The sequence below is a fragment of the Nicotiana tomentosiformis genome, chromosome 6, assembly GCF_000390325.3.
Source record: "Nicotiana tomentosiformis chromosome 6, ASM39032v3, whole genome shotgun sequence".
Taxonomy (NCBI): Eukaryota; Viridiplantae; Streptophyta; class Magnoliopsida; order Solanales; family Solanaceae; genus Nicotiana; species Nicotiana tomentosiformis.
In genome coordinates, this window is record NC_090817.1 from 45,566,056 (window position 1) to 45,591,797 (window position 25,742).

A 25,742-nucleotide genomic window follows, 5' to 3' on the forward strand; every position below is an offset into this window, starting at 1 on the left:
AATGTTGTACATCATTAATAACAAATTTTGACTTCAACCCGGTCCAAATCACCTCCAATCTCAAATTCCTTGTTTGTATGTTTTCAACGAATACCAACCATATCCATTAAGAAAACCTTTTTTTTCCTAAGTTTTTTTTAATATTATAGATCATTTGTAACTTTTCGTGGCTATTTTTGGTAAAATGACTTAATGGCTAACTGTTAATCTGTTTGTGGCTATTCCTGTAGTTTCCTCAAGAACCTACGAGGCATTTTTCTTTCAAAATTTTGGGACATATTACAGTTACCTGAGGAGTAAAATCCAAAATCACAAAAGGCATTATTTATTTGATAAAGGGCACAAAAATATCAAAACATATTTGGATGATCCATAATCCTTCAAGTCGAAATTCACATATTTTGCCACTCCTCTTGTATTTTGGCACCATTAACAATATTAATCTTCAACATCTCCGAAAAAAAGAATGAAGCTCCAGCCAAAAGTACCTTCTGGCACTAAAGTGTATCACTTACAATCTTAATGAGACAGCAAGCTTATAGATTTGCAACATTCAACTAGACAAGGTATCACTAGAAATAAGAAACTATTTCTTTGAAAAATAGGAAAATAATAAAAGAACAATCTGTCAGCTAGTCCCATAACAGGGAGGGAGAGAAACTACACAGCATTGATATACAGCTAATGAGAACTTCCAGCTCTGATCTACTTCTAAAATATACTCCACTCTTATAGATAGAGAGAATTTGCAAACATTATCCCTCGCCGAAGACTGTCACTTGCTGCACCAAATTTATTCTCTAAATCTGTTTCTCCCACGGCATGTGCAGCAGCTTTCAACTGTAAGTCCCAAGAAAACAAGTCTCAGAATTTGACTTTATAATTTAATAAGGCGGAGTAGCTGTTAGGTATAAGGGACAGGAAACTCATATTACTATTGCAGATCTACAGGTACCATTGACATGCTTGTTTACTGTAGCTTATTGAACAAATAAGTATAATCAAAAGAAAATTCATTAATGGGAGTCCTCTCCTGATGCGCTAAGTAGATGGCCATGAACAATGATACTTAATATCTCGTATTATTCATAAACACAACTGATGATCTAATCAGTTACCTGGTTTAAAAATTCATCAAGCCTTCTAGCCAGCCGTATGATACTACCTTCAAAGATGTCCGTCATTTGTATAACCTCCGCGAAAGATGCACCCTAAGAGAAAGTATATGCACATTAACAAAAGTTAGAGCAAGATGAAATCTCCAGTGTTTTCTTTTCTTTTAGGTTTTCATTGGGGCAGGGAAAGAACCTAGGTCAACTTTGGAAGATTCAAAGTAAGCCTTCTTGTTTCTATTAAAGGTATTTCAGGTAATTAGCAACCTCCTTCATTTTTTTAGCAAAGGACCTCGGATGCAAAAAAAATGATCCCTTTGAAGATTGAACAGCTGATGTATCCATCACGTACTAAGACTGAAGGGGATTCGATCCATGTAAATCATGATCTTGGACCTTGAGCAAAAAGATGAACAAATCAAGAATACTACAAGAAGTAACAGCATAACCACAACCAACAGTATCCCATGTTTACAGCATAACCACAACCAACTTTCTGGGTCTTTGGGTAGTTTACTGGCATTACTTCCTCATCCTAATTTAAGTGACATGGTTTCCTTTTTTGTCTGTCCCAAAATGATTGACACCCTTCTCTTTTTGGAAACTATTTAATTTTAGTATATCCTCATTTACCCTTAATGATGTGACATTGGAACCCCCATCATCACTCATTTAAATAAAAAGGAGAACTTTTGGTACTTCATATATCTGGTTTACATGTTAAAAGTCTTCTTAAATTTCTTAAACACTGTGCCCAATCAAACACCGTCACATAAATAAGACCGAGGGTGTACCTATCAATCAGGACAAGCAAACAATAAAGGAAGGAGGGGTGCGAGGGACCTTGTAAGGCAATGGTGCAGCAAGATGATGTCCTATTAATGACAAAATTCTTTGAATGGAAGAGAATGCCAAACAGGCTTTAATCTCCAACTGCCTTGAGAGTTTGACTAGCAAGATGATGGTATCAGCATTCAACAAGATAAATCTGATACTCGTGCTGGGAAAAGGGCATGAATCATTTTGGGAAATAAACATGAAACGTATATCTTTTTTGCTCACCTTTGACCAACAGTAAATAACATCCATTAAGAATGGTCGAACTGCTGCGTCCACATATTCATCGACATTTATTTCCAACTTGCATTCGTTTTGTATCTGCAAAGTTTTGGTGTTATCCATGCTTCTGACATGGAAATATAGAAGGTGTCATATTCCTCTTTCAACTCACCTCTGCTATTTTTCTTGCACTATCTTGTAGCTGTCGTAATGGTTTTGCAAGTTCATCTCTTAAAAGTATTTGTTCAGTTGATCTGTCGCCTGGGATAAAGCAACTTGCAAGAGCCGCAACTTGATGATGATTAAGATCATTGAATGTACCTGCCCACAAAATCATTCACAACACCAGATATCAGCGATTAACCACCAAAGGAATGCCACAAGATATTCCAACGCCTGGCCCCATGTCTCACTGGAAATTAAACCACATTAAAAGGGCCTGATTACCTAAGGTGAAGCTACAGTGACCAGAGTATTCAAAATCCAGTTAGCAAAAGTATGTAGTTTTTGGGCTATACTATAGGGCTACAAGGAAATATACGAGAAGAATAAAACCTTTTTTTTTTACTTCAGCAGATCTGTAAGTTTAAGTTCCAGAACAACCCATCGTAGTTGTACACAAATCTTCAACATGATCCAAGAAACGAGAGTAAAATATTTTATTTAGCTTCAGCAGTTCTATCAAGTTTAAGGCCCATGCAATAAACCATAAAAAATGCAAATCACTCAGGTTAATTTGATACAGTTTCCATTTTAAGATTCAAAGTTCAAAACAACATAGCCTTCATCTGCTCTCATTTTTCAAAATGAAAGCTATTTGTTTCCACCTAAACAAAGAAGCTAGTAATTGCACAAAGCTTCCGAACAACAATTATATTACCATTAAACATCAATTCAGTCACAAGAAGTTCGTCTCCAGTGTCTATCAAGCAGGCTGCCCGCCCCTTCAATTGCACAACACCATCAGCATCAATGTGACCCAGCTTTTTTAGGACTTGGGAGCGGTTCCTAAGTTCATCCCGAAATTTTTTAAGCTGAAAATTTTGCCATATTTTGTTATAACTTATAAGTAAATAAAATAGCAAAAATTCAGTAAAAAGAGTTATAATTGTTAAGTACTCTAAGGCCTCATTTGTTTTTTCTAAGATTAAGACGTCTGAATCTGAATACACATTTGATTATCAAGATGTGTATTAAGATTAAGACATCTAAATCTGAATACACATCTGAATATTAAAATGCGTATTAAGATCTGAATACTAAATGATTAAGACTGTTTGATTTTTAATATCTGAATTTATAAAGTTTATCTTTATTTGAAAATTAATAAACATAAAATTCAAATGAAATACTAATTAATCTAATATTCTATCAATAAAATATATATAATATTTTTAAAATATAGTAGTTGCTGGTAGTGATGGCTAACGGTGGTGCTTGTGAATGTCGACTAGAGGCGGTGGTTGGTGGTAGGTTTGGTTGATGGTGGTGGTTCAGGGTAGTAGCTAGTGGTGATTAGTAGTGGTGGCGATTATGATCGATGATGGTGGTGGTAAGTGGTGATAGTTAATAATGGCGGGTGGCGGTGGTAGTTGTGATTGAGGAAGGTGGTGGTGGGTGGTGGTAGTTTATAATGATGGGTAGTGCCAGTTATGATTGTTGATGGTGAAGGGGTGGTTAGTTGTGGTAGTTGAGGTGGATGCGTGTTTGTGGTTGAGAATGATGGTTGTGGAAGTGGTGCGGATGGCGGGTGGTGGTAGTCGATTATGGTGGCGGCTATGATTGAGGATGATGGTGGTGATGGTGGTTGAGTATGGTGGTGGTGGTGGTAGCATGGTGGTAGTTGATAATGGTAGGCGGTGGCGACAATTAATAATGAATATGGATGATAGTATCTTAATGAAATTGAGTCTCTGTTATGGATCTTAATCATACAGACCTATTCAGACCCATTAAGTGGTTGTGAAGTAAAAAAACAAACATGCTTAATGATTAAGATCTGCATAATTAAAATTCAGACTTTAAAAACAAACGCACTTGATGTCTGAGATCTGAATGATTAAGATTCAGACCACCATTAAGTGCAAACAAATGAGGCCTAAGGATCACTTACTAGAAAAGTTGAAGACATAGGAAAAATCTCAAAACTAAATATTAATAAAAGATGGATAAGCAAAATAGAGAAGCAATAATAATTAAATACTGTAACAAGAGAAGAATGAAAGCTAATAATTATGTGCCATGAGATAGATAATGTTAGAATTTTAAATGATAAGAACTTAAACCCGGCTAATGGATCAGACTTGATCCAGCCGAATTGAGAAAAAAAATAAAAGAATAAAGAAAGGAAAAAAATTACTTTAATGTCGACAAGCAAGCAACATAGGAGATTTACCTGTGAATCACGCATTTTTGACTTGAGCTGTTGAATTTCATGGTTCACTTCAGCCTTCCTCTGGAAACACTTAAGCTGGTGTTCATTTTGTGACTGTCTCACATGTATGCAACAGAAAATGGCAAAAGCAGTGACAGTAAGTAAACCATGATTTATAGATTTAATGTCTCATCACTGAATTAACAGATCATTCAATACCAAATTTCTTGTCATACCTTATGAAGTGGATGAGAAAACAGCTTTTTCTCGAGTTCTTCAATCTGGTTTACCATATCAACAACTTCAGGATCTTCAATGCCCATGTCCTACAAATTTAAGAATTAGGAAAGCACCAAACCCTTGTTTTAATCAGTGCCTCAAAGTTGAAGAATAAACATATAGTAAAAGATATACTAAAATGTTTTGCAAGGATCATTTCATAACCAGCAAACTCCATCATAGTAATGATTAACACAAGAAACAAACTATCACTTCTTGTTTTTCTCTGAGAATGGCAACATATTATATAATTGTAGCACAAAGGCTGTGCTAAGGCCATACATACAGATATCAAAAAGAGAACAAACTATTACTTCATTTTTTTTTTTTTTTGGAGAAGGTAACAGATTTCATTATATTAAAAGATAGTCCTTAGCACAAAGACTGCTAAGGAGTAAAAACAGTGTTACAAGACCCAAAAAGTTGCAAAAACAATCTTGTAACAGCTACAAGGAACCAATGAGATCTACTAGAGATCTCTACATCTTGTACAACAGTTTCTTTACACCAAAAGTAGAATAAAAATATACAGTTCAGCTTGATCCTTTGTTCAGAGTTGGCCAAATCTTCAAAGCATCTTGAGTTTCTTTCTCTCCCAATTGTCCACCAAATACAAACTATTACTTCTTGTGAAGCTAAACTTACGTGACAACCAAAGTAATATACAAATATAGAAATTTTTACCCATATCACAGAAGAACTGTTACTCAGCTACATATTACGGAAGCTCTGTTATATGGAAATTGGCAATGAACTCAGCAACAAGATCAGACAAAATGATAACAATGGTCCGTTTAGCTTATTAAGATATTACTTTCCCCACTTTACTCTTTTCTGTAATTTTTCTCTCAGCTACATATTACGGAAGCTCTGTAATATGGAAATTGGCAATGAACTCGGCAGCAAGATCAGACAAAATGATAACAATGGTCCGTTTAGCTTATTAAGATATTACTTCCCCACTTTACTCTTTTCTGTAATTTTTCTTTCTTTTTTTTTGTTTGATAAGGTAAATTGTATTAATCAAAAGGGAGAAAAAAATCCCGCATACAAGAAGTATACCAAAAAGTAGAAAATTTACATCAGAACATGATTCTCTACAAAAGACGCCCAATCTTCTATATGTGTGGACCAAAAAGCGATCAAAGATAAAAGACTATTCTTAAGATGTGAAAAAGGAGACTCAATCCCCTCAAAAACTCTCCTATTTCTCTCTCCCCAAACTATCCACATGAGAGCTAACGGGGCGAACTTCCACACTTTTTGCTTGCTTCTTCTACGGAAACCGACCCAGCTATATAGCATTTCCTTTACAGTGTTTGGCATCACCCATTGAACACCAAAGAGATTCAGGATTGCCCTCCACAAACCCCAGGACACGGGGCAATGCAGCAGAAGATGATCAACTTCTTCTCCTGAGCCTTTACACATGTAGCACCAACTAACAAGTGTAATTCCTCTCTTTCGCAGATTTTCAGCTGTCAAGATCACTCCCCTCGCTGCTAGCCATGCAAAAAAGCACACCTTCGTGGGCGCCTTAGGAATCCAGATCGATGAGTATGGAAAAGTAGTCTCCTCTCTCACCAACATACTCTGGTAAAAGGACTTTACGGTGAACAAACCATCGCCACGCAACCCCCATCTCCAAGAATCGCAAGATGGATGGGGCATGTCTTGCCCGTATAGCAGTGCCAACAAATTTTGGAGCTCCGCAATCTCCCAATCTTGCATATTCCTTCTAAAAGAGAGGTCCCATACTACCCCAATTCATGTTCCTTGCGAATCTGTTGGACCATCAATTCCTTCTGGTTTGAAACTCTGAAGATGTTGGGGAAAGAGACCCTCAGAGTATCCTCTCCATACTACCTGTGATTCCAAAAGTTGATTCTCCTTCCATCTCCCACCCAGTAAGTGATGTTGCCATAGAAAGCTTCCCAGTTCTTCATGATGCTCCTCCACATGCCACACCCGAACGGTGTTGTGATTGCCTTGGTCCTCCAACCCCCTCCCGTGGAATCGTACTTTTCTACTATGACCTCCCTCCATAGAGCATGTTCTTCTACCCCGAATCTCCACAGCCACTTCCCCAGCAAAGCTCTGTTGAATACCCTAAGATCTTTTACTCCAAGTCCACCTCACTTCTTTGGGGAAGTGATTGTCTGCCAATTCACTAGATGAAACTTTCTAGTTCCATCCGCCGCATCCCAAAGAAAATTCCTTTGAAGCCGCTCCAGTTTTTCTGTGATGCTCACAGGAGCTTGCAACGGGGACAAGTAATAGGTAGGGATACTCGACAAAGTGCTTTTGATAAGCACTTCCTTACCGCCTTTTGACAAGTACCATTTCTGCCAGCCTGTTAATCTTTTTTCAACCCTTTCAATTACTGGATTCCAAACCGTAGTATCCTTATGCAAAGCGCCTAATGGTAGACCCAGGTAAGTAGTGGGAAGAGAGCCCAACTTGCATCTGAGAACATGAGACAAAGCATCAATGTTAGCAACCTCACCCACCGAGAAAATCTCACACTTGTCGAGGTAGATTTTGAGTCCTGATACTATCTGAAACCACTGCAGTACCTGCTTCAGGCAGGTCAACTGATCCATATCGGCATCACAGAAAACCAGGGTGTCATCCGCAAAAAGCAAATGAGAGACTCTTCGGGCACTGAGCACCTCGATCGGAGCTGAGAATCCTCTCAAGAAGCCTCCACCCACCGCACGATCCATCATTTTACTCAGAGCATCCATCACTAGAATGAATAGCATGGGGGATAGGGGGTCATCTTGCCTGAGACTCCTGGAGCTGCCAAAGAAACCACACGGGCTACCATTAACCAGGACAAAGAATCAGACTGAGGAAATGCAGAATTTGATCCATCCCCTCCATCTTTCCCCAAACCCCATCCGCATCATAATGAAATCCAGGAACTCCCAATTGACATGGTCGAAAGCCTTCTCAAGGTCCAACTTGCACAGTAAGCCGGGTTCTTTATTTTTCCTTCTGGAGTCTACAAGTTCATTTGCCACCAAAGCAGCATCCAGGATCTGCCTACCTTCCACAAACGCATTCTTGTAGGACGAAACAGACATGTCAAAAACCTTCTTGAGTCTGTTGGAGAGCACTTTAGAAATAATCTTGTAAATGCTCCCCACGAAACTGATAGGCCTGTAGTCTCTGATACAAGATGCGCCTTCTTTCTTAGGCACAATAGTAATAAAAGAAGCATTGATACTTCTCTCGAAAATACCATTCACGTGGAAGTATTCAATGACTTCCATCAACTCCCCCTTAATGGTGTCCCAACAGAGCTGGAAGAAGGCCAAGGAGAAACCATCAGGCCCGAGGGCCTTATCACCAGCACAACTCGACACAGCCTCGTGCACCTCCTCCTTCTCGAAAGCCCTTTCTAGCCACTCACTGTCTCCCTCCCCTATGTGGTTGAACTCTATTCCCCCCAAAGTAGGCCTCCAACTAACTTCCTCTTTGTATAAGTTCTCATAAAATCCCACTATCGCTCATTTTACCTCCTACTCTTCCTCAATCCGCACCCCGTCCACAGTTAAGGACTCTATGAAGTTTCTCCTGCGATTTGCGACTGCAACCCTGTGGAAAAACTTGGTATTCGAATCCCCCTCCTTTAACCAGAGCGCCCTCGATTTTTGCCGCCAACTAGTCTCTTGATCTATTGCTAACTCGATTATTTCTCTCTTAACCTCCCCCAATCTCGCTTTCTCATATTCATCTAGCTCCCTCACCCCTTCCCCTCTCTCTAATTCCCCCAATTCATGCATAAGTTCCCTCATTTTGACCTCTACCCTCCCAAAGACCTCCTTATTCCACCTAATAATATCTCCCTTAAGCAATTTGAGTTTCTTCGACAGACGGAATGAAGGTGACCCTGATACCCCGTAGCTTGTCCACCATTCTTTCACTTTGTCACCAAATCCTGGCACTTTCAACCACATGTTTTCGAATCGGAAAGGAGCACGCACCCCCCTCCCTTTGCATCCATCTAGCAAGATAGGCAAATGATCCGAAGTCAGCCTAGGTAAAGGAATCTGCAGCACATTCAGCAGCAACTCATCCCAGGAGGGCGATATCAGAAATCTACCGAGTCTAGACCTTGAGTTGGAATCCTCCACCCTGGCCCAAGTAAACCTTTCCCCTGACAGAGGAAGATCAATGAGAAAGTGATCATTGATGAAGTCAGAAAACTCCTCCATGGCCCTCGAAATCAGACTACACCCTAATCTCTCCTCCGGGAATCTAATAGTGTTAAAGTCTCCCCCCAGAACCCATGGAATGTCCCATTCCCCCATAATATTGGCCAGTTCCTCCCAGAAAGACACCTTGGACCCTTCCCCTACTGGTCCGTACACTCCCCCATATCCCCACTCCACCCCACTCACTCTATCTTTGGCGAGAGCTGCTAAAGAAAAAACTCCCTTCTTAATCTCCAAGCTTCTATCATTCCACATAAGTAGAATGCCCCCGGTACTTCCCGCTGCTGGGACCCAGTCATATTTCACCCAACTACCTCCTCAGACACTTCTCACGATCTGATCCGACAAAACTTCCATTTTGGTCTCCTGAAAACAAACTAGGTTGGCACCCCACTCCCTAACTCCCACTTTGATGATGGCCCTTTTGTTTGGGTCATTCATCCCCTCACATTCCATGAAAGAATCTTAACTTGCATAAGTAACAATAGCCCCCTTTTCCCCACCCCCCCTAGCCGAGGTCCTTTTCTCCTGTCACACACCCGGCCCCTTCTCTGATACACCACTACATCCCTAAGTTATTTTGCTTAACACCTTTACCCAACTCCCTCCCTGCACCTTCATAAAAAGACTGTTGCTCAATCTCCCTCAACAGTTCTAGCACCCTATCTTCCTTCCCTTCAAAAGAAACACCTAAGAACTTCCCAAAGTTTAATAGTTTATCCTCCATCCAGAAGGACATATCCCCTTCTCCAATCCGTGACGAAATTGGACAGGCGTCTTCTGTATGTACCCTTTCCTTGCCCCTACCGGAGGAGTACAAGACCATAGCATTGCTAGCAATAGGAACTTTAGGTGCCGGGAGGATCTCGTCGTTTCCTTGAGAGGCACCAACCTCTGAAATTAATGCCTCTGGCAGGGAGTCGTGATGGAGCCCTTGGCGGCATATTAACTGGTATTACTGACCCGCCACTGACATCAATTGGGGCAGGCGCAGCAATCTCCCCAGAAAAGGAAGGAGCTTGTATTGTAACCTCGGCACAGCTAAGCACAGGGGGAGATGAGGGGGCGATGGAGCTAGGTCCATCAGAGGCGGGAGGCCGTGGAATAACACCACCAGCTTTAGCCGGTGCTGCCCCTGGAGCAGCGGCCGAAGAGGGGCGCAGGTCACTAGTGCTTGGTGAAGAAATACCGTTGTGTGAGGCACCATTGGCAGAAGAAGAAGAAGCGATTGCTCTCATATGCTTAGGAGCCTTATCAAACGCAACTTGATATAATCTGGGCCACTTGGGATCAATTCTAATAGAATTGGAAAAAGTTGTTGGGCCCATGTGTGGAGGCCTAGGCCTATACTTGCTGAAATCTTGCCCGGCCCTATGATAGTTAAAAGAGGACCGGCCCATTCTGCCTTTCCACCCCGCATCACTAACCCAAGGGCATTCACGTCTTTTCCTCCCAATAAAATTTTGTCTTCTTCTCCCAAATTCAAACCCCCCCGTCTCTTCTTGATCTATCGTCTGATTCCGGCTTAGTCCACTGATCCGGTGAGTCCTCCCCTCCCTTCTATTTGACCTTCCATTTTCTCCCGCCACTACCACAGGCATAAATATAGGGCGAAATTCAGGGCTCAACCAAACTCCGTAACTCAAGTAGCCATCTTCCACCACAGTGGAGACAGGGATTCTGCCCCCTTTCCTCACCACAATCCTCACTCGCGAGAGATCGTGTAGGCTGCAAGTGACATCAATAAAAACCCAACAGATTTCCCCAATCTTCTTGAATAGGTCAAGACACCAAAGATGCACCGGGAGATCCACCATGTTGACCACCAAAGTTTCGCCGGGGAAACGAGGGTCGAGACACCCATCGTGCTCCACACATCTGTCTAGCTTTAAGAAGTTCCCATCAAACCACTTGTTTCCTCTGACAAGAATTTCTGAAGCTTGAGACTCGTCGACAAATCGAAAGAGATATTGTGTGTCCCCCAGTTACGATATTTTCAGTCCGTCCTTGACGTTCCATACCTCTGTTGCCCAGTTCCTAACAGCCTCTGGAGAACCAACCCATTTGGAGAAGGACCCAATCAGACAAGATTCCAAGAAACCCTTGCGCCTGAGGGTGTGCTCCTAAGACAGCGAGAAGTGCGGCTCCTGCCCTACATCGAGCTTTCGATGGCATCTTCCACCAAGTTTTAGGGCTGGCCAAGAGGCAGCTTTGATGAAAGACATGTTTTTCAGCTTTCTAGATTCTAGAGAGAAGTAGGAGCTTCTCTCTCTAGAGTCCATCATATCTAAATTCGACTGTCCCAAAATGCTATCCGTAGCTCTGGTGCTGCATGATGCCGTAAAATTCATATAATGCCGCCTGAATCTGAAGTTTTTCGCCGGAAAATAGAAAAAATCTTCTGATTTAGGAGGAACTGGGATGGGAAGGCTCGGAAAAGCCTCGCGAAGAGGCTGTCTGGAGAAGCAGTGAGGTCTGGTCGGAGAAAGCCTCACCCCTCGCGGAAAATAGTAAAAGTCGTCGGAATTTGGATATTTTTGGACTGGAAGGCTCGGAACAGCCTCGCGATGAGGCTGTCTGAAGGGGAAAAAGTGAGATCTGGCCGGGATCTGCCTCACGCGCCGGCGCGTGGCTGAGAAGTCGCTGGAACTGGGCCGCGCGTGAGGGCGCGTGGGTGGTCGTACGCCGGAGGTTCTAGCTGGGTTATGGTCGCGATAGCATCAGATCCGTATCCTAGCATCAGATTTGAGGGAATCTTCAACTTTCAGGTGAGTGGGAATTGTTTCACTCATTCTACCAGGTCTTCTTCTGTCATGCAGTTCTTCTGTCATGCAGCTGGCCTAAGCTCATTAACAAGTCAAACTTCAGAGTTGGAAATGGTAGGAAAGTATCAAAAAGGACCTATCAAAAAAATCCTCAATTACCAACCCAGTATTCCACAGAAACAATTTCCACCACTTTTCTTTCTTTTAACTGTGATCTTTTATTTTCATATTTTGTTTTCTTTTTTGTGCTTTAAGGAGGCATCAGCTGTGAGACTTTTTCCTTTTGGATAAGTAAGATATGAATTTTAGTATCTTACTAAAGAAACAAAAAGAAACGCACCAAAGGTGTATGTAGTTAAGATGCAGAAGAATACAGGCCTATCTCTCATTTAAGGACTTGAAGAAATCAATTAATATATCTATGTGGTATATATCTCCCATTTTGCACTGAAATATTATTTATAGGATTTTATTTTAGTGTCTATCCAGCCTAGTCGTAAAAGCATCAACTGAGAGAATTAATTGACAAATGCCTTACAAGTAGGTAGCTTGAACAACAATCACAGGGCGCATCAGTCACCAACATAGGACATCTTTTCACTTTGACTAACTGCTAAAGGCACCTATATGATATTACCAAACCCTACAAACCAACACAAAGCGTATAGAGCCTTCCTTGTTTCTTAAGACACCCCGTGCCATAATTACTACTGCATTACAGTCAGCTACAGTTCCTATAAGTGATGCTCATCTCCAGCTTTTGACAGCAGGTTTTGCTTAAAAATCACTAGCAATGTTCCTGACACACAGCTTTCAGTCAGAAAAATATCCCTATGAGCGACACGTATTTCAGGTTTTTGACCTGCGGTTTTTGCAAATACATCACTAGCAATGTTTCTGACCCATAGCTATTATAGTCAGATAAACATCCCGGAACGAGAAAAGAGAGTATACTCATCAATGACCTGATCCTTTTTAAAATGAAAAATTCCAAATCAAGAATGAAACCAGCAACTGAAAATTCATACCTTTACAGGGTTAAGCTTTGGGAGGCCTTCGGGGAAACGTTTTTCAAGCTCCTGTACTGCAAGCAAAATACTTTGCCTCGCTTCCAAAGGTCGAAGATCAGAAGGAACAGATATTCTAAGCTTGCTGAGAGAAGAAATTAAGGGTAACTGAACAGGAACCTACAAATTGGAATGTTGTGTCATGTCCCAGAAACACACTCAAGAATACAACTATTGCTCTTGATCTAATTCACTTGTGTGCAATATATGACTTTTAGAAAACTACAACACAGCAGTATTATGTACTCACCACATGCATTTCTCCCTTTTCCCCGGGACGAGGGGGACATGGTTTGGGTCGAGAACCATTTTCACTGGAACCCAGCGAGCAATGAAGTAAGGTATCCACAATATAGCCAGTGCCACGTGAAGCAGAGAGGGCAGCAGGCAAAGAACCCAATGCTGCTGGAGGCTTCTTCACCACATTGACTACAACACCCCAACCCCAATCTTTTCCACCTTCCCGTACCTTAACCTGCCATTAACAATGCAATGCTCAGTGTCCGTGCAAAAGATAAACATGAACTCTCTAATGGAGTTACCAAAAAATGTATTAGGTGAATGAATTTCCAGTCAATACAAACAGCAATACGAACAAAATACCATAGAAGTCAGTGGCGGAGTGAGAATTTAAACAAAGGGATTCAAAAATGTCACACCTGGGATATGAACCTGTGACCTAAAGCATATCTTTAACCCCTCTTCCGCTTTACAAGAACTTTCCCTTATGTCAAGGGGATTCAACAGTTTAAATATAACAAAAAAGAAACTAGCTTTTGCCCTTTTGTAAAAAAAATTCCAACAAAGGGGATTCAATTGAAACCACTCCCCGATAGAAGCAACTTTAGCATGGACGGTTCCCCTTCGTGTGATTCACCATCTTTACTATGTTTGAAATGCACACAGACTAGCAGCAATGACATTTCATCAGGAGAAATGGACTCCTCTGTCTACTTATGCACTTCACTTTCCCAGTATGACTCGGATATAATCAAATATAGAGCATCTTGCAATTCAACATTGACCCACCATTTAAAGCTATAAACTTTTAACCTTACCTACTCAATGTCCCAACTCCCATAACATGTTCTGAACTTCTACTTTACCCTCCTAATGTCCCAAATCATGTTTTGACAGGTGAAAGAGAGCTATAATTAGACCAAGAAAAGGAAAATGTGAAAAAAAGAATCAAGAGAACTTCCTACTACTTGATTAATTACCAGCATGCAAGAAGGGTTATAAAGTAGTTCTAAAATTAAATACAGTATATCCTAATGTATCACATATAACATTCTATAATAATTTCCTTATTCTTTTTTTTGATAAGGTAAATTGTATTAATCAAAAGGGAGAGAACTCCCGTGTACACAAAGTATACCAAAGACGTAGAGAATTTACATCAGAACATGATTCTCTACAAAGGACGCCCAATCTTCTATACAAGTAGGGGCTAAGTGAGTGCACCAAAAAGCGATCAAAGATAAAAGACTATTCTTAAGATGTGAAAAAGGAGACTCAATCTCCTCAAAAGCTCTCCTATTTCTCTCCCCCCATACTACCCACATGAGAGCTAACGGAGCGAATTTCCATGCCTTTTGCTTTCTTCTTCTACGAAAACTGCCCCAGCTATATAACATTTCCTTTACAGTGCTTGGCATCACCCATTGAACACCAAAGAGATTCAGGATTGCCCTCCACAAAGCTGAGGACACAGGGCAATGCAACATAAGGTGATCAACTTCTTCTCCTGAGCTTTTACACATGTAGCACCAACTAACAAGTGTAATTCCCCTTTTTCGGAGATTTTCAGCAGTCAAGATCACTCCCCTTGCCGCTAGCCATGCAAAAAAGCACACCTTCGTGGGCGCCCTAGGAATCCAGATCGAGGAGTATGGAAAAGTGGTCTCCTCTCTCACCAACATACTCTGGTAAAAGGACTTTACGGTGAACAAAACATCGCCACGCAAGCCCCATCTCCAAGAGTCGCAGGATGGCTGGAGCATGTCTTGCCCGTATAGCAGTGCCAACAAAACTTGAAGCTCCGCAATCTCCCAATCTTGCATGTTCCTCCTGAATGAGAGGTCCCATACTACCCTCCCTTCATGCTCCTTGCGAATCTGTTGGACCATCAGTTCCTTCTGGTTTGAAACTCTGAAGACGTGGGGGAAGGAGACCCTCAAAGAGTCCTCTCCACACCACCTATGATTCCAAAAGCTGATTCTCCTTCCATCTCCCACCCTGTAAGTGATGTTGCCACTGAATGCTTCCCAATTCTTCATGATACTCCTCCACATGCCACACCCGAAAGGTGTTGTGATCGCCTTGGTCCTCCACCCCCTCCCGTTGAATCATACTTTTCTACTATGACCTCCCTCCATAGAGCATGCTCTTCTACCCCGAATCTCCACAGCCACTTTCCCATTAAAGCTCTGTTAAATACCCTAAGGTCTTTCACTCCAAGTCCACCCCACTTCTTTGGGGAAGTGACTGTTTGCCAATTCACTAGATGAAACTTTCTAGTTCCATCCGCCGCATCCCATAGAAAGTTCCTTTGAAGTCTCTCCAGTTTTTCTGTGATAATCACCGGTGCTTGCAGCAGGGATAAGTAATAGGTTGGCATACTCGATAAAGTGCTTTTGACAAGCACTTCCTTACCTCCTTTTGACAAATACCGTTTCTGCCACCCTGCTAATCTTTTTTCAACCCGCTCGATCACTGGATTCCAAACCGTAGTATCCTTATATGAAGCGCCCAAAGGGAGGCCCAGGTAAGTAGTGGGAAGGGAGCCCACCTTGCATCTGAGAACACCAGACAAGGCATCAAAATTAGTAACCTCACCTACCGGAAAAATCTCACACTTGCCGATGTTGATTTTGAGTCCTGATACTAACTGAAACCACTGCAGGACCTGCTTCAGGTAGGTCAACTGATCCATATCGGCATCATAGAAAACCAGTGTGTCATCCGCAAAAAGCAAATGTGAGACTCTTCGGGCACTGAGCACCCCAATCGGAGCTGAGAATCCTCTCAAGAAGCATCCGCCCGCCGCACGATCTATCATTTTGCTCAGAGCATCCATCACTAGAATGAATAACATGGGGGATAGGGGGTCCACCTTGCCTGAGACCCCTGGAGCTGCCAAAGAAACCACACGGGCTACCATTAACCAGGACAGAGAATCTGACTGAGGAAATGCAGAACTTTATCCATCCCCTCCATCTTTCCCCAAAACCCATCTGCATCATAATGAAGTCCAGGAACTCCCAATTGACATGGTCGAAAGCCTTCTCAAGATCTAACTTGCATAGTAAGCCGGGTTCTCTATTCTTCCTTCTGGAGTCTACAAGTTCATTTGCCACCAAGGCAGCATCCAGGATCTGCCTACCTTCCACAAACGCATTCTGGGAGGACGAAACAGTCATGTCAAGAACCTTCTTAAGTCTGTTGGAAAGCACTTTAGAAATAATCTTGTAAATGCTTCCCACGAGACTAATAGGCCTGTAATCTCTGATACAAGATGCACCTTCTTTCTTAGGCACAATAGTAATAAAGGAAGCATTGATACTTCTCTCGAAAACACCATTCGCATGGAAGTATTCAATGGCTTCCATCAACTCTCCCTTGATGGTGTCCCAAAAGATCTGAAAGAAAGCCAAGGAGAAACCATCAGGCCCGGGGGCCTTATCACCAGCACAAGACGACACAGCCTCATGCACCTCCTTCTCCTCGAAAACCCTTTCTAGCCACTCGTTGTCTCCCTCACCTATATGGTTGAACTCTATTCCCCCCAAAGTCGGCCTCCAACTAACTTCTTCTTTATATAAGTTTTCATAAAACCCCACTATCACCCCTTTTACTTCCTCCTCTCCCTCAATCCTCACCCCATCCACAACTAAGGACTCTATGAAGTTTCTCCTTCGATTTGCGACCGCCACCCTATGAAAAAACTTGATATTAGAATCCCCCTCCTTTAGCCAGAGCGCCCTCGATTTTTGCCGCCAACTAGTCTCCTGAGCTATTGCTAACTCGACTATTTCACTCTTAACCTCCCCCAATCTCTCTTTCTCAGATTCGTCTAACTCCCTCGCCCCTTCCCCTCTTTCTAAATCCCTCAATTCATGCATAAGCTCCCTCATTTTAACCTCTACCCTCCCAAAAACCTCCTTATTCCACCTAATAATATCTCCCTTAAGCAATTTGAGTTTCTTCGAAAGCCGGTATGAAGGTGTCCCTGATACCCCATAGCTTGTCCACCATTCTTTCACCTTGTCACCGAATCCTGGCACCTTCAACCACATGTTTTCGAATCGGAAGGGAGCACGCACCCCCTCCCTCTGCATCCATCTAGCAAAATAGGCAAATGATCTGAAGTCAACCTAGGTAAAGGAATCTGCAGCGCATTCGGCACCAGCTCATCCCAGGAGGGAGATGTCAGGAATCTATCAATTCTAGACCTTGAGTTGGAATCCTCCGCCCTGGCCCAAGTAAACCTTTCCCCTGACAGAGGAAGGTCAATGAGATGGTGATCATTGATGAAGTCAGAAAACTCCTCCATGGCCCTCGAAAGCACACTACACCCTAATCTCTCCTCCGGGAATCTAATAGTGTTAAAGTCTCCCCCTAGAACCCATGGAATGTCCCATTCCCCCATAATATTGGCCAGTTCCTCCCAGAAAGACACCTTGGACCCTTCCCCTACCGGCCCATACACTCCCCCAAATCCCCACTCCACCCCACTTACTCTATCTTTGACGAGAGCTGCCAAAGAGAAAACTCCCTTCCTAATCTCCTTTACCTCCAAGCTTCTATCATCCCACATAAGTAGGATGCCCCCCGCACTTCCCGCTGCTGGGACCCAGTCATATTTCACCCAACTACCTCCCCAGACACTTCTCACGATCGCATCCGACAAAACTTCCATTTTGGTCTCCTGAAAACAAACTAGGTTGGCACCCTACTCCCTAACTCCCACTTTGATGATGGCCCTTTTGTTTGGGTCATTCATCCCCCTCACATTCCATGAAAGGATCTTAACTTCCATAAGCGACAATATCCCCCATTTTCCCACCTCCCCTAGCCGAGGTCCCTTTCTCTTTGTCACACCCTCGCCCCCTTCTCTGATACACCACTACATCCCCTAAGTTATTTTGCTTAACATCTTTACCCAACTCCCTCCCTGCACCATCGTAAAGAGATTGTTGCTCAATCTCCCTCAACAGTTCTAACACCCTATCTTTCTTCCCTGTAACAGATACACCTAGAAACTTCCCAAAGTTTAAGAGTTTGTCCTCCATCCAAAAAGACATATCCCCTCCTCCGGTCCTTGACGAAATTGGGCAGGCTTCTTCTGTATGTGCCCTTTCCTTGCTACTACCAGAGGAATACAAGACCATAGCATTGCTAGCACTAGGAGTTTTAACCTTCGAAATGGTCTCACCATTTCCTTGGGGGTCAACAACCTCTGAAAATAACACCCCGCTGCTATAGGAAAGTCCAGAACCATCAGTAGGGTAGCATGGCGGAAGAGAGCATGGAACCCTTGGTGGCATATTAACTGAAGATACTGGTCTGACACTAACATCAATTGGGACATGCTCACCAATCTCCCCAGAAAAAGAAGAAACTTTGAGTGTGTCCTCAGGACAACTAAGCCCAGGAGCAGTTGAGTGGTTGATGGAACCGGGACCCACAGAGGTGGGGGGTCGTGGATTAACAGCACCATCCTCTGCCAGTTTTGCCCCTGCAGTGGCGGCCATCGTAGAGGGGCACATGTCACTGTGTGAAGCACCATGGCCAGAGGAAGGAGGAACCAATGTTCCCATATGCTTAGAAGCCTTATCATGCGCAGCTTGAAATAAACTGGGCCCCTTAGGATCAATTCTAATGGAATTGGGGAAAGTTGCTGGGCCCATGTGAGGAGGCCCAGGCCTATTCTTGCTGAAAGCATGCCCGGCCCTATGATAAGTAGAAGCGGACTGTCCCATTTTGCCTTTCCCGCCCGCATCACTGACCCATTCACGTCTTCTCCTGTTATGATTTTGTCTTCCTCCCCCAATTTCAAACCTCCCGTCTCTTCTCGATCTTACGTCTGATTTCGGCTTAATCCAGTGATCCGGTGAACCCTCCCCTCCCCTCAGAGACTGATTTCCCCTCCCTTCTCTTCTGTTTAACCTTCCCTTTTCTTCTATCGCTATCACAGGCATAAAGATAGGGAGAAATTCAGGGCTCAGCCAAACCCTATAACTCAAGTAGCCATCTTCCACCACAGTGGAGACAGGGATTCTGCCCCCTTTCCTCACCACAATCCTCACTCGCGAGAGATCGTGTAAACTGCAAGTGACATCAATAAAAACCCCATAGATTTCCCTATCTTCTTGAATAGGTCAAGACACCAAAGATGCACCGGGAGACCCACCATGTTGACCACCAATGTTTCGCCAGTGAAGCGAGGGTCAAGACACCCATCATGCTCCACCCATCTGTCTAGATTTAAAAAGTTCCCATCGAACCACCTATTTCTTCTGACAAGAATTTCCGAAGCTTGAGACTTGTCAACAAAACGAAAGAGATATTGAGTGTCCCCCAATTGCGAAATTTTCAGCCCGTCCTTGACGTTCCATGCCTCTGCTGCCCAGTTTCTAACAGCCTCCGGAGAACCAACCCATTTGGAGAAAGAACCAATGAGACTAGATTCCAAGAAACCCTTGCGTCTGAGAGTGTGCTCCTCGGACAGCGTGAAGTGCGGCTCCTGTCCTACGTCGTGCTTTCGATGGCATCTTCCCCCAAGTTCTAGGGATGGCCAAGAGACAGCTTTCATAAACGACATGTTTTTCATTTTTCTGGATTCTAGAGAGAAAAAAGAGTTTCTCTCTGTATAATCCATCATATTCTAAGTGCGGCTGCCACAGAAAAACTGGCCGGAAAAACCTCAATTGTTAGAATAACAGTAATCACAGTGGGTGGAGACAGAAGGGAGGAATGTTTCCTCGCACTACTGTCTGAAAGAGAAAAAGAACTAGGGTTTAAAGGCCGGAAAAAGAAAAAGTCATCGGAATTTGGTGAAACTTGTACGGGATGGCTCGGAAATGCCTCGAGAAGAGGTTGTCTGAAGAAAGTTTTTTTGAAAAGTCGCCGGAAAAGGCCACACGCGCCGGCGCGTGGCTGAGACTCGCCGGAAAGTCAGGCGCGTGGGAGGCGCGTGGGAGCGCGTGAGGTATCGGTTGACGGAGAAAGTTACTGGGGTTTGCTCGCGGGGGGCTTGGCTCTTGAGTGGTGTGGTGGAAATTTAGGAAGAAGAAGAGATGGAAGAGGCTTGGTCATTTCTGCCACTGTTAGGCCATCCCTTTTGTTTCTGCTTTTTCTGGCAGAAGAATTAGTGTTCTCAATCTAATATCATTAATCAACTCATGTATTTCATGTGTGGTGCTAAACACCATTCACTAAGTAATGCACAACCAAGTTACTGGAACTCTTACGTCCCGGAACCTACTGGAAAAGAATCGAGCTAGGTTGCTGAAAAAGGTTAATACTCCAACATTTAAAAGGAAAAGCTAGAAGAAAGAAAGGAGGGGGAAGAAAATCTCAAATAAGCTCAAGTAATCTTTCTTCATTTTTAATAATTTCCTTATTCAAGTTCAATTAATCCAGAAATGTGAATCTAACATTCACGAGTAAAGTTTAAGAAGAAAGAATTCTAAGATGTGTCTACATTGCAGTTGCAAAAAGGCAATACAAGGGGCTTGCAGCTCATTTCCCATTGGGGAAGCATACGTCCATGCAAACGGTTCCGGCTACCAATAGTAAGTAGCATTGTTACATATTTCATTTCAAAGTTTACAGGATATGGCAGTAGATGAAAGTCCATGTACACTAACAAAGGGGAGGCATTAGCAATGTCAAAAAAAATATTTCCAGAGACTAAACAAAGTTCAACCCAATGCATGAATTATCCAGAAAAGAAAAGGGAAGACAACCACTCATAGATTGGGTCAGAGAAGGGCCAAGTGACATGTCCAGGTCAAGTAGGAAGTCAGCAGAATAGTAGAGATGCCTACAACCACTTACCAGCCTACCAGGAAGAAGAAAATACAGAACCCTTTCAGGCCTTGTTATTTCAGCCATCAACTTTTTCTCAAATTGGGCAATCTCAAGCTTTAGTTTATGATACCCTGCAACCTCAGCCTACAAGTTGAACAGAAGCTATTTTAGGATCTAGTGCAGAAAAAATTATATGTTCTCGAGTAAAAGGAAAAACAAACATTATACCTCCCCTGAGGCATCAAGCGTTGCAGCTTCTTCTTCCAACTTGGAAACCTTCTTCCCGATGTCAGGTAAAGCCTAACAAAGAGACAGTGTCACTGTCAATCATAGAATATAAAGTAGTGACATAGAATATGCTGTTTTTCTAAAAACGAACCTTTTCATACTGAAACTGGTGAAATGAGTTTTTGATAACATGCTCAGCGGTAAATTGACCTTCACTCCGGCTCATTAGATTCAAAATTGTGTAGTAACTCAGCCTAAAAGTGCTGACCAACGGAGCTGGTTTACCCAAAACCATGTCCTTGAGGTTATCCATCTCCATCTGAAACCATCACACGATATGTAAGTTATCACTATAGAGCTAACACCATCACATAAGACTGTCCTAGACATAGTTAAGTATGCCTCATGCATAGGTGTACCCAGCAATAAGCAACACAAATTAACTATAGCTGTAGGAAGTGAAAAGAGGAAAGAGGAATTGGCTCCTGCCTTAGATATCCAGATCTGTTTTGCTTTACTAGCAGCAAGCAAGCTATAATACCACAGTATAGACCAAAACAAGGGTACGTTTTGACTTTCAGAAGAACTTTAACGACTAGGAGTGGGAGCCTGAAAGGATGACTCAATTGCTGCAGGAGTTACATACTTTCTAGCTTCAGAACTTAGTAGAAAATACTCTATACTGGATAGGGGAAAAGGATGGAGTGTTTTTAGTAAAATCAGCTTACAGATTCCTTACTGAAGCAATTTTATTTGACAAATCTTTTTCATCACGCTGTACCTGAAAAATCTTAGCAATGGAAAATGATTTGGAAGACTTCTTCTTTTTCCCCTGATAATCGAGAAATCCCTGAGGGCCAGTGGCACACAGTTATAAGACCAGCAACGTTATAGGACTGAATGTTAGGCTGCAGAAGTCCAACACATGCACAAGATAGAACCACTATAATTATATGGAAACATGTAGTGAGATCAAGTTCTCTGTACATTGGACTTCAGATCCCACGGGAAATTTCATGAACATTGCTATCATTACAAAGTCTTAAACGAGGCAGCAACCTTGGCGGGATGAGTCATCGACTGAAGCTCCACTATAGTATTTCCATGTTTAACATACTCTGGATTCTATCTAGAACTCAGGATAGAAGTTATGCAAGCTGGAGAATGAGAAAGATGGATCCCAGAAGGAAAGTAACGTGGAAGACTGCTTCTCACTCTTTCTAGTTTATTTGGAGAGAAAGGAGTAGTAGAATGTTTGAGCAGTTGAAACTCCATTGTGAAGGTAGATTCAAAAACTCCCTTTTCTTCCTTCTGTATTTTGGTGTAAAAAGGATATTTTTGTTGTACAACAACAACAACAACATACCCAGTGTTATCAAACACCGTGGGGTCTGGGGAGGGTAGTGTGTACGCAGACCTTACCCCTACCTTGTGAGGATAGAGAGGCTGTTTCCAATAGACCCTCGGCTCAGGAAAGCATAAGCACCACATTAATGAAAATATAGACAAGAAGGGACAGTACCAAAAAGCCATATAAAAGCAGAATAAAAACAACAAGCCAGTAAGGTGATCAACAATGAAAGAAAACAACGGTTAGACATAAAAACCTACTACCAACAGAAAGCGAGACTGCGTGCCAATACTACTGTTATGAACACTCTAGACTACCTACTCTACTACCCTAATCCTCGACATCCATACCTTCCTATCAAGGGTCATTTGTTGTACTTATCAAAAAAAGAATATTCTTTGTTGTAATTTGTAGGAGTGAGATGCAATTCCGCCACCAACTTAGTATGAAATCAAAGAAAATACTTTTGATTTATCAAAAAAAGTAGGAAGAAAATAGACATAAATTTCAAGAAGACAGTAGCAGGTACTTAAAAGATGCTTGCTCAGAGGATAATATTATTATTAACTCACCTGCTCATCAATCATGATAATGCAAATACCACGTTCATCTTTGCCACGACGTCCTGCTCTTCCACTCATCTGCATGAAAGAGAGATACATTATAACAATCAAAAGCTGAAAACAAACTATTGCTAATGTTGTGTATATGGAATTCGTGCTCACCTGTATATATTCGCCAGATCCAATGTAACGATGGCTATCACCATCAAATTTTTTTACACTGGTAAAAACTACTGTTTTTGCAGGCATGTTTAGTCCCATGGCAAACTGTTAAAAAATTTATTAGGAGGGAAAACAATGGGGAAATAGTATAATCAGCATCCTGTAATGATAAATTTAACACAAGCTAATAAGATATGCAAGGAATGGGGTTACCGTCTCTGTGGCAAAAAGAGCCTTTATAAGTCCTTCTTGGAAGAGAAGCTCGACAAGTTCCTTGATAACAGGAAGCAAACCAGAGTGGTGAACAGCAATCCCACGCTGAAGCAGTGGCAACATTAATTCAATTGCTGGCAAGTTTCTGTCTTCCTCACTCAAGCACGCCACTGCACTACGGAATACCTGCTCCACAGCTTCCTTTTCTTCTTCAGTATTAAAATCAAGTTTGGTCATAGACATTGCATGTTGTTCACATTCTCTTCTACTAAAACTGAATATAATGACTGGCTGAAACTTCCGTTCCATGATCATCTGAAACATTGAGAAATTAACCTTTTAGTTTATGTGATACTATTTGCTTATTAGTCCGTCCCGAAAAGCTAAGTTGCTCGGACTCGGGTGCGGGTATCCGATACGGGTGCGGATCTAGAGGTCGGATCTTTCATGATCTAAATTTTAGGATTCAGGGGTAGGATCCAGGTACGGATATGGGTGCGGTGATTCTGCTAAAAGTAATTCAAATATCTAAAAATAGATTTATAAAAATATGCCTAATTATAATTCCACCATAGATTCTTTTTTTATTTAAGAAACCATTGTATTTGTCTCGAATTCCTCCGTCGATTTCTGTCAAAGTACCCAAAATCAATTGACCAAATCTAGTACGGATCTCACACCCACACCCACGTCGTGTCGACACAGGTGCGGCACCAAAACTGAAGAGTCCGAGCAACTTAGCCGAAAAGGAAACATTTTCTATATTTGGAAGCATCTATCTATAAACTATTGATTTTACCCTCAATGAGAAGTTTTTATAGTCACACAAATGTTAAAGCGTGCTTAAGATTATAAGTTTCAAAAGCCCCTCTTTATGTACTGAGTCAAACTATTATGCATAAATTGAAGCGGAGAGAGTATTATTTTAGCTAATCTTACGAGAATACACAGCACACCTTAACAATTTTGTAGATGTCGGACACACTACCAGAAACAGAGCCACCTTTTCCAATTCTTCCACTAGCCTTTCCATTGGCGCTCCCCCGCAGTTTCTGCTTCGTAAAAGTATCTTGTAATTTCAAGAAATTGTCTTCCCTAAACTGCTCATTATCATCAACCACAAGATACAATCCAGAACCACCCATAGGGAACACATAATGCTGCAGAGGTGTAGGCCGAAAATCGGTATACACCACATGACAAGGCTGCTTATGAATATTACAAATCCATTCAGCAAACTCTGTGGCATTCGACATGGTAGCCGAAAGGAACACCATCTTAATTTCTGGTGGCAAGAATATAATACTCTCTTCCCAAACTACCCCTCTCTCGCGATCTTTCATGTAATGTATTTCATCAAATATAACCCAAGCAACTTCTTTCAACACCTCAGAACCCCTATAAAGCATACCCCTTAAAATCTCCGTCGTCATTACCAAACAACTCGCATTCGGCGAGAGGGTGACGTCACCGGTCATTAAACCCACGTCAGAAAACTCGTGACTCAGCTCTCTGTATTTCTGATTGCTCAAAGCTTTTAAAGGTGAAGTGTAAATTACTCTCTGCTTATCCCTAAAAGACATAGCGATTGCGTACTCTGCAACTGCAGTTTTACCAGCGGAAGTGTGCGCTGATACGAGGACTGATTCCTTTCGTTCTAAACATGCTACGGAGATTTCTTGAAATGGGTCCAGCTTAAATGGGTAATTTTTGGCCATTTGACCGTTATAGATGGGGTTTGAGAGGGTACCGTGAAGTGATTCGTCATTGGTTGAAATGTAATGACTGGGAACTGCTACCTCGTGCACGCAGGTTCTGGCCGCGGCCAAATTTCGCCTTTTCGAAGCAGATTCTTGTGACGCTGCTGCTGCCTCGTGCTCTTCCTCTAGTTTCCGTTTCCCTAATGTTGGAGACGACGACTCCATTTCCAACTCTTTTTGGCTTAAACCCTCCTCCCGTCTTAAAATCTTTACCACAAACACACGGTGGTATAGCAAACCTATTCCTTGAAAAGAAAGAGTTGAGATCCGCAGGGCAATCTACCCGTGCTTTCACATTTTTCACCGAGAAAATAACAACAATCATCCCTTAAGTTTGGGAATTGGTTAAATAGTCTCTTAAATATAATTTATACTTTAAAAGTACGAATACCATTAAAAAAATATTATTTATCTTTTTATCCTTTAAAAATAAATTTTATATTGAATAAAATTGTCATTTGAATTAAATTCCTAATATTTTTAGGACTTTAGAATAACTAAAATTTTAGTTATAAATTCTTTCCTTATTTAACTATATAAGAAGTTTTT

At 42.1% G+C, this 25,742-nt stretch overlaps 2 protein-coding genes across 3 annotated transcripts; both read right to left on the reverse strand.

Annotated features, from left to right (window-relative positions):
• Positions 1-348: 348 nt before the first annotated feature.
• Positions 349-25,517, reverse strand: LOC104086057 (DExH-box ATP-dependent RNA helicase DExH10-like). 2 transcript variants are annotated; one of them, XR_011408551.1, is made up of 17 exons: positions 24,390-25,517; positions 23,434-23,748; positions 23,221-23,325; positions 23,068-23,136; positions 21,296-21,463; positions 21,145-21,216; positions 20,944-21,060; positions 13,130-13,354; positions 12,841-12,999; positions 4,782-4,871; positions 4,567-4,659; positions 3,052-3,205; positions 2,344-2,492; positions 2,175-2,270; positions 1,309-1,508; positions 1,119-1,211; positions 746-840 (listed from the first exon to the last, which is right to left on the reverse strand). XR_011408551.1 is itself a non-coding variant. In XM_070177321.1 (16 exons), the coding sequence occupies exons 1-16, from the start codon at positions 25,356-25,358 to the stop codon at positions 730-732; spliced, it is 2,985 nt and encodes a 994-aa protein (XP_070033422.1). In that variant the 5' UTR covers positions 25,359-25,516; the 3' UTR covers positions 349-729. The 2 variants fall into 2 exon arrangements, 1 of the variants encoding a protein (XP_070033422.1); XM_070177321.1 differs by lacking the exon at positions 1,309-1,508 and having other exon boundaries at positions 349-840; positions 24,390-25,516.
• On the reverse strand, positions 5,655-19,705 carry LOC138893450 (uncharacterized). Its single transcript, XM_070178058.1, has 3 exons — positions 19,291-19,705; positions 17,612-19,249; positions 5,655-9,228 (listed from the first exon to the last, which is right to left on the reverse strand). The coding sequence occupies exons 1-2, from the start codon at positions 19,703-19,705 to the stop codon at positions 17,910-17,912; spliced, it is 1,755 nt and encodes a 584-aa protein (XP_070034159.1). The 3' UTR covers positions 5,655-9,228; positions 17,612-17,909.
• Positions 25,518-25,742: the final 225 nt, after the last annotated feature.